The sequence below is a fragment of the Rhagoletis pomonella genome, unplaced genomic scaffold (assembly GCF_013731165.1).
Source record: "Rhagoletis pomonella isolate Grant_MI unplaced genomic scaffold, Rhpom_1.0 Rhpom_scaffold_07016, whole genome shotgun sequence".
Lineage (NCBI taxonomy): Eukaryota > Metazoa > Arthropoda > Insecta > Diptera > Tephritidae > Rhagoletis > Rhagoletis pomonella.
In genome coordinates this window covers 1-8,628 of record NW_023465547.1, presented here as the reverse complement: position 1 = coordinate 8,628, position 8,628 = coordinate 1, and the positions used below count along the sequence as shown (strand labels likewise).

The following is an 8,628-nucleotide window of genomic DNA, read 5'->3' as shown; positions in this document are numbered from 1 at the left end:
ATGTAATTGCGTATGTCTGTCAAATTCCCAGTCTTTATTTAAATATTTAAAAATACATTCTTTGAAAAGGAAATAAACTAAACTCAGATGATTCAATCTGTGTGTCAGATGAAGATAGAAACATTTCTATTACGTAAGTACGTGCATCTGCTTTGTACAGAAACAAATTTAATTTGCCTTTTCATGATATGTTGGCATTTCCATATGTAAAAAGTCGCATGTGTTCATGCAAATACATATCTTGTAAGAACACCTTTAAAGCCCATATATAGTTGTGTTGGGTTGATTTAAATAATAGGGGGGTACTAGGTTCAAGCATAAAAAGATCCATCAAGCTACCTGGCTGTCTCCGGATCGAAAAACGAGAAACCAAATCGATCATGTTGTGATAGACGGAAGGCACGCTTCCAGTGTTTTAGACGTACGCACACTCCGAGGCCCAAACATCGACTCGGACCACTATCTTGTTGCAGCCAAGATACGCACCCACCTATGTGCAGCAAAAAATGTGCGCCCAAATATGCAAGGAAAGCTTAACGTCGAAAAGCTGCAATCACAGCAGACAGCCAGCGCTTTCGCTACTCGACTCTCACACCTGCTCTCAGAGAGCACTCTTCAACAAACCGACATATGCGAGCAGTGGAACCACATTTCCCGCTCATTAAGTACCGCCGCCGAAGAAGTAGTCGGATTTCAGCGAGCCCGAAAGAACAACTGGTACGATGAGGAGTGTCAGGAAGCTGCAGAGAAAAAAGATACCGCCTACAGGGCCACGCTGCGATCGGGCGCAACGCGCGCTATGTGGGACCGCTATAGGGATCTGAAGAGGGAAGCGAGACGTATTTGCCGCAACAAGAAGAGAGAGGCAGAAATACGTGAGTGCGAAGAGCTTGAAATGCTGGCCGACAGGAGGAATGCCCGAAAATTTTACCAGAGAGTTAGGCGACTTACGGAAGGTTTAAAGACCGGGGCGCACTCCTGTAAGAACAATAATGGCGACCTAGTAACTGATGTCCAGAGCGTACTTAAATTATGGAGGGAACACTTTTCCGCCCTACTAAATGGCAGCAGCACAGAAAGTTGTGGAGAAGAAGAACCCGAGCCCGCAGTCGATGATGACGGAGTCGACGTTCCACCGCCTGACTATGACGAGGTACGTATAGCAATAACGCGGCTGAAAAACAACAAAGCCGCTGGAGCTGACAGCCTGCCAGCTGAGCTATTCAAGTACGGCGGCGAGGAGTTGATAAGGTGCATGCATCAACTCTTGTGCAGAATATGGTCAGATGAACGCATGCCCGACGACTGGAATTTAAGTGTGCTCTGCCCAATCCACAAGAAAGGTGACCCCGCCATTCGCGCCAACTACCGCGGGATCAGCCTTCTAAGCATAGGTTACAAGGTCTTATCGAGCGTATTGTGCGAAAGACTGAAGCCCACCGTCAATGAACTGATTGGGCCTTATCAGTGTGGCTTTAGACCTGGCAAATCCACCATAGACCAGGTATTCACAATACGCCAAATCTTGGAAAAGACCCGCGAGAAAAGGATCGACACTCACCACCTATTTGTCGACTTTAAAGCCGCTTTTGACAGCACTAAAAGGAGTTGCCTATACGCCGCTATGTCTGAATTTGGCATCCCCTCAAAACTCATACGGCTGTGTAAAATGACGTTGAGCAATACCACCAACTCCGTCAGAATTGGAAAAGACCTCTCCGAGCCGTTCGCCACAAAACGGGGTTTCAGACAGGGCGACTCCCTTTCATGTGACTTCTTTAATCTGATGTTGGAGAAGATAATAAGAGCTGCAGAACTGAACCGCTCAGGAACAATTTACTACAAGAGCGTGCAATTGCTGGCTTATGCCGATGACATCGACATCATCGGTAACAAAAACCGCGAAGTCTGTTCTGCCTTTTCCAAGTTGGATAGGGAAGCAAAGCGCATGGGTCTGGTGGTAAACGAGGACAAGACGAAGTATCTCCTGTCATCAAACAAACAGTCAGCACATTCGCGCCTTGGCACCCACGTCACTGTTGACAGTTACAATTTCGAGAAAGTAGAGAATTTCGTTTACTTGGGAACCAGCATTAACACCGATAATAATGTCAGCATTGAAATCCAACGTAGAATCACTCTTGCCAACAAGTGCTACTTTGGACTGAGTAGGCAATTCAGGAGTAAAGTCCTCTCTCGACGTACGAAAACCACGCTCTATAAGTCACTCATCATGCCCGTGCTGGTATATGGCGCAGAAGCATGGACAATGACAACATCCGATGAGGCGGCTCTTGGGGTGTTTGAGAGAAAGATTTTGCGGAAGATTTACGGTCCTTTACGCGTTGGCGACGGCGAGTACCGCAGACGATGGAACGATGAGCTGTATGAGCTTTACAACGACATAGACATAGTGCAGCGAATTAAAATACAGCGGCTCCGCTGGCTTGGCCATGTCGTTCGAATGGACACCGACGCTCCAGCTCTGAAAGTATTCAACTCGGAACCCGCTGGTGGTAGCAGAGGAAGAGGGAGGCCCCCACTGCGATGGAAAGATCAGGTGGAGAAGGACTTGGCTTCACTTGGCGTTTCCAATTGGCGTCAGTTGGCACAGAGGAGAAACGACTGGCGTGCTTTGCTGAACTCGACCAAAATCGCTTAGGCGGTTACAGCGCCAAAAAAGAAGAAGAAGAAGGGGTCTTCATATAAAGTGATAAAGGGATAAATTGCTTAAATTTATCAGTTTATCCGCTTTCTTTCTGGAATGTACCTTAGTAAAAAATTGTTTAATATTTAACTTATCTGGCTAGTTACGTTTCATTCTTACCTCGTCCATTGTGCAAATTTTCTTTTTGTGTTCGTAACAAAATTTACCACCTGGCAACTTTTCAAAGTGGAATTTTGCTGAAATTTATGCGTTTATCCACCAAAATGGTTTGATAAAGTGATAAACGTTGGTTAAATAGTTTTCCATACAAAGTTTGACAGTTCATTTATTAAAATTATAAATTTATCACTTTATAAAGTTTATCAAGAGTTTAACACTTTTGATGAGGACCCTAGTACGTGTTTTGAGTAGTAATTGGCAATGGTAACACTGTTGTTTCATAATGGAGATAAAATACCACCACTGAACATACCCCTCATAAAATGTAAATAAATAGTGAAGCATCGAGTTGTTGCAAGATATTTTAGATTTTTGGTCATGTCTGAATCGACAACACTGCCAGTAGAGTCGACTAGGGCCGAAGAGGACTCCAAATATAGAATAAAAGGTGATAAATAGTAAAAAAAAACATACACAAAATTTGACCTCTAACTTTTCTCATGTCACGTCGTAATAGCGGCCGCGTTCCTGGGGCTGGTTGGTGGTGTATCAGCAATCTTCGGGTTTTCTAAAACGCTTGGAAAAGCAAAAGAGTCACAAGGCAAATTGGTAGCGAAAGGTGGGCGCGACACAGCGGTGTTACTCGAAGAAGGCTCGGTGTTGGCAATGCGCGCCTTTGGATGGGGTAGTTTATACGCAGTTCTTGGTACTAGTGTCTTTTGTTATGGCTTTTGGAAGTTATCGGGAGCAAAAGACGTGAGTTATTTAAAAAAAAAATCTTTGAACTGATGTAACTAAATTTCCTTAAATTAAATAGATGGAGGAGTTTCGCACAAAGATGGGCAATGGTTTGCCAAGGATTACAAAAGATACTCCCCCTACAAGTCGTACTGAGTTTGATTCTCTCACAGACTTCATGAAATATTTGGGTTCCGGTTGCAGAGAATAACGTTATAACAGCACACGATTCAGTTATTAAAGGTTTGCTCACTAGTCGCAAAGTTTTACTGCTAATGTTAACTTCTATACAAGCAATTTACGACGATTGCATTCACCATAACTTAATACAAAATATATTATTTTCTTAAATTCAACAATGTTGAAATTATGGCCCTTATTATGAGCTGCATTCGATTTTCGATCTTCGCTGGCTATCGAAGATCGAAGATCGAAAGTGAAATTCGTATTATGAGCTATGCAAGCGTGTCGAAATTTTCGTTGAGTATCGAATTTTCTGTCGAACAGAATTTTGCTTTCGATGGTGTAGCGAAGTGTTAGAAAATTGTGAAAAATGTATGATTTTGTATATGTTTTCTTACATTTTGGCGGCTAGACACTAATTTTAAACAATTTTTATTAATTTCATGCAGTTCTAACATCGTGAATACTAAACACAAGCTCGAAAGGCTGGTTTTACTTGTGAAAGAAAATCCCAATGCTCTGTTGGCACGATCTCTGAGAACAAAATCGTAGCGCTGTTGATAGTTTTAAAATATTTTAAATAGATTTGGCTCACAAACGCCTCTTTAGATGGTCGGAACTTTTTAATGAATCGGTAGACAAATTTCTTAAATATATTGTATATAAAAATATATTCGAAAGACTAATAAACTTAAATGTTTAAGAGAGCATTTGCTACTCCTGGCCAGTTTACTAAGCTCTCATCCTCTGACGAATCGTTGAACAAGAACTCGTTGTACTCATTTTACCACGTTTTTATAAAATTGCTTTCTTTTTTACTTTATTTTAATTAGAACAAATTTGCATAAATATGTATAAGCACACTATTTAGTTTGCTCGATTTGTAAACAAAGCTTCTCAGCGGTGAAAAATATACTATTGTGAACAACCTAAACGAGCGAAATTCACAATAGCGCTATTCTTCATCGAATGAGCGCCATAATACCAAACGAAAATTCGTTCGCTCAGCACTTTCGACCACAGTCGAAAATCGAATGCAACTCATAATAGGGGCCTATATATATGCCAAATTCTCATCAATTTTTCGTTCCCTTTTAAGAATTGTTTTGTATTCGCATACTTCAATCAGATTTGTTAGATCCGTTTGAAATTTTTCACAATCATCTTCAAGAAAGATATACGCTTTTTGTCGAAACTCGACTGAATTGCGTAAAAATCGCTGTAAATCTGGAGCCTTTTCTAAATAAGCACGCTTTTCAGCTGACAAAATCGTAGTATCGATGACTGGATGAGGCTTAAGTTTAAAAGCTTTTAACTGTTTCATTGAATCACGCCAAAGGGTACTCCATTGTTTAATCTCTTCCTTAAGACGGGCTTCGTGGCTAACACCAAAACGGAGTATTAAATATATTCCAATGTCTGTAGGAAATACCACGTACATACCTTTTGATGTCGAGACTTTCATGATCATCCAGGCCTAATATAAACCAACAAAAATGTGATATGCCTAGTACCCAATAAAAGATTAAACATGCATACATACCATCGTCCAAAGTTAAATTGAAAATGCTCTTGGTTGCGTTTGTTGTGCCATGTGAGGCTTGATTGACCATAGATTCCTCTAGCTCCACAGTAGTCTCCGCTTCCGTATCTGTTAAAATTATGGCTTGCATTCTATTGCTTATTTTTGTTGAGTATATCAAATGAGCAAATCAAAATAGACAAATTTGTTTCGCGCTTGTTTGAATTACTTCTTTGTGATCGGAGAACGTAAATTTATAGAGAAGGACTGAAAACTGTGAATGCCTCATAAATTTACGTTCGCTGGATCTTGGGCTGCCAGATGATGAAAATAATAGAATAAAGTCGCGGGTTTTTATTGAAAATTTTTACTTTATATTGAAATACTGTTTTACATAAAATAAGAACCCCTGGCAAAGTACTGATTATAATAAAAATTTTATTATATATCGAATTATCGATTTTTATAAAAAAAGAGCCGCAGGTGAAATTTTTATAAAAAACTCATTATTTAAAGAAGCATTGCAGTTTTTAAGCACGGCAAGCGAAAGTTTGTAATACCATTTATTCATTTCATTTCATTCATTTATAACGAGTTGTCTCTTTTCAGGGGCACGCCCTGTTACTCACTTCCGCTACATTTATTACGAGTTGTCCCTTCTTGTTATCTACGTTCTTTGATATAACTTTATAATATGTACATCGGCGTAGCCAGAATGAAATTTAGGGGGGGACTCGACCCTATTAAGCTGGGATTACAGGGTACTCTTTTATATATATATAAGGAAAATTTGAAAGTTAGGGGGGGGGCCTCGAGCACCCCCGCTCCTACCTGGCTACGCCCATGAATATGTACATATATAGCAAGAATAATTTACGATTTCTCAGAATGAATTATATTAAGTAATTAACCAATTTAAAGAATAAAAATCGACTCAACAAAAAGCCATCGGCATTTCGTTGTCTAACACAAAGAACGTAAATGTATAAGAAGCGACAACTCGTTAAAGTCGGCGAGTGAGGTCTGAAAGGTTGAGATGAGGAGTTCGCGTCCGTTTTAACATCCATTTTCGTAAATGAATTCGCCGCTCATATGGTTTCGCGGCGATAAAGAACGTTAAGAAAAAGTGACCGATGATAGAAATAATAAAATGAAATGAAAACAAACATGGCCGCAGCTCTTTTTGATTATTTGCTGACGGCATTTAACAATTTGCATGCGCATGTGCATAGATTTACTTTATTTTATAATTTTAAACAAATATAAGTAAATTAAATACATGCGCTATGCAAGACCTTTATAAGCTTTCTCTTTAGTATGGAAGTTGTAAAGTTGTAATTTATGGATGAAATTACCCTTTTTATATCAACCAAATGTACTTTTATAATCAATAAATAATTTACATCAATTTGTGCAAATGTACTCTTGCGATTTTCCTCCTAACATGTGTATGTTTCTACATCCATGCAAATATACGTACATACGTACATATGTACATATACGCATATGCCTCTAAAATACAACAATAACAAATTCATTCATAAACGCATGCGCATATTCTTCAAGGTCAAACTCATTCATTCATAAATTCAATGACCATACATCTCCCCGCAAACTCATCACCGACAAGCGCAACTTCTGCGCGAGAGCCACAAAAACTCTAAAATGTAAAATTGAAGAAATCACAGCCAGTCAAATGAAAAGTTGCAACTCCGCTGTAAAATCTGAGGACATTTGCAAAAATAACTTATCTCGAGCTTAGCCATTATTTCTCTAAACTTCTAAATCACAGTGCTCCTTCTAACTTTTAAACTATTAATTAGTTGCTTAAGATTTTATTTTAATAAAAAACAAAATAAACATAAATTTTTTGCACAAATGGCCCATGATATTTTGATGTAAACTCAAAACTTCTAAAATCATATACATAAGTGGTTTTACAACAAATGTAACTTGGCAGCATGGTTGCCTCCACCAGCTTCGGTCTTCAATTTTAAAATTTTTGTAAACCGATCGCTTACGATTTGTTTACAGTTAACTCTAGATACTACGAGCAACATGTATACGAATTCAAAAAATTCAATTATTTTGCATTATTGATAATTGTAAAGCTCTGAAGCATGTATAAGTAAGTGTATACATACATACCTATTCTGCGTTGGTAACACAAATATTGTTTACTATCACGAAAAGATTCAAACACAAAATCGTACATTAACCTATTCTGCGTTAGTAATCAGATTTTTTTAGCGCATAATAAAGCTCCTCTCTTTGTTTAAACCCTTTTCGCATTCTGCGCACTTTTGTAACCAGTAAAATTTGTTACCATGAACCAAAAATACAGGATCACGTAAGAACGCGGCGTTGTATTTGTAACTGGTTTTGAGAAAAAAGTTTGCGAAAGCGGGTTCGTCAGCTGAGCGTTTGTTTACATCACAAGCACCACTATTTTACACTTTTATTCAAGTAAAGAAGAGTTAATTCAACATGACAACACATTTTAAATCATTTTGTTGCATCATTTTACCTAAATTGTGCGTTTAAAGTGGCTGACAATAATTTTGGCTAATTTTGGTTTTCGTTGTTTTCTTTGCTTTGTTTACTTTTCGCTCGTTTTCCAGTGAAACAAGATGGCGTAGAAACCGCTAAAAAAATCGACTTTTTTCACTCCCTTGTTCTTACGTGGTCTTGTGTCTTTCGTTCATGATTTGTTACCATCTCATAAGTAGGTAACAAAATATTGCCCCATGAAATATGCAACAACAGAATTTCTACAAAACTTCATACCTGGAATGCTGAATAAATTAAAACGTTACCTATAATTGCGGTTACAAGAAGTGCTAACAATGTTTGGTAACAAAATTTGCTGGTTACAAAATATTCGGTAACAAGCAGATTAGAGCTACAGGAATTCAAGTTAGGAGTAGCCTACTGTAAACGTACATATGTATGCGCGTAAATATGTCAGGACGCGGCATTTTGCAGGAATTTAAGAATTTGTCAAGATAAAGATGGCGGAGGACGTGGGAGAGACGGAGACAACTTATGTTTCACATTTACGCGTTTGTTTTGGCGGAGGATGTGAGAAAGATGGAGACAACTCATGTATCACATTTATGTGTTTATTTTTTGCATGCATATGAACAAAAAATTGGAAAACATTTGTTCTTGCCCGATAATAACAAAATGTATGCATACTCATGTATAAATGCATAGATTTAAATTAAACTTATGCCATCCCTTTATAATAAACATTGGTTTTGCTAATAAAGCCGCCATATACACACTTTATTCACCCAATCGCCCGACACAACTTTTTTTGCACACTTTAAATATGTAAATTTCCAGATGAAAACAA

General features: G+C 38.5%; 2 protein-coding genes across 2 annotated transcripts; one reads left to right on the top strand and one right to left on the bottom strand.

Annotated features, from left to right (window-relative positions):
* The first annotated feature begins 3,081 nt into the window (after positions 1 to 3,081).
* On the top strand, positions 3,082 to 3,936 carry LOC118755681 (transmembrane protein 242-like). Its single transcript, XM_036490507.1, has 3 exons — positions 3,082 to 3,275; positions 3,345 to 3,583; positions 3,645 to 3,936. The coding sequence occupies exons 1-3, from the start codon at positions 3,206 to 3,208 to the stop codon at positions 3,774 to 3,776; spliced, it is 441 nt and encodes a 146-aa protein (XP_036346400.1). The 5' UTR covers positions 3,082 to 3,205; the 3' UTR covers positions 3,777 to 3,936.
* Positions 3,937 to 4,797: 861 nt separating this feature from the next.
* On the bottom strand, positions 4,798 to 5,547 carry LOC118755682. The gene is made up of 3 exons (XM_036490508.1): positions 5,292 to 5,547; positions 5,192 to 5,225; positions 4,798 to 5,130 (listed from the first exon to the last, which is right to left on the bottom strand). Exons 1-3 carry the CDS (start codon positions 5,419 to 5,421, stop codon positions 4,803 to 4,805), a joined length of 492 nt encoding a protein of 163 aa, XP_036346401.1. The 5' UTR covers positions 5,422 to 5,547; the 3' UTR covers positions 4,798 to 4,802.
* Positions 5,548 to 8,628: the final 3,081 nt, after the last annotated feature.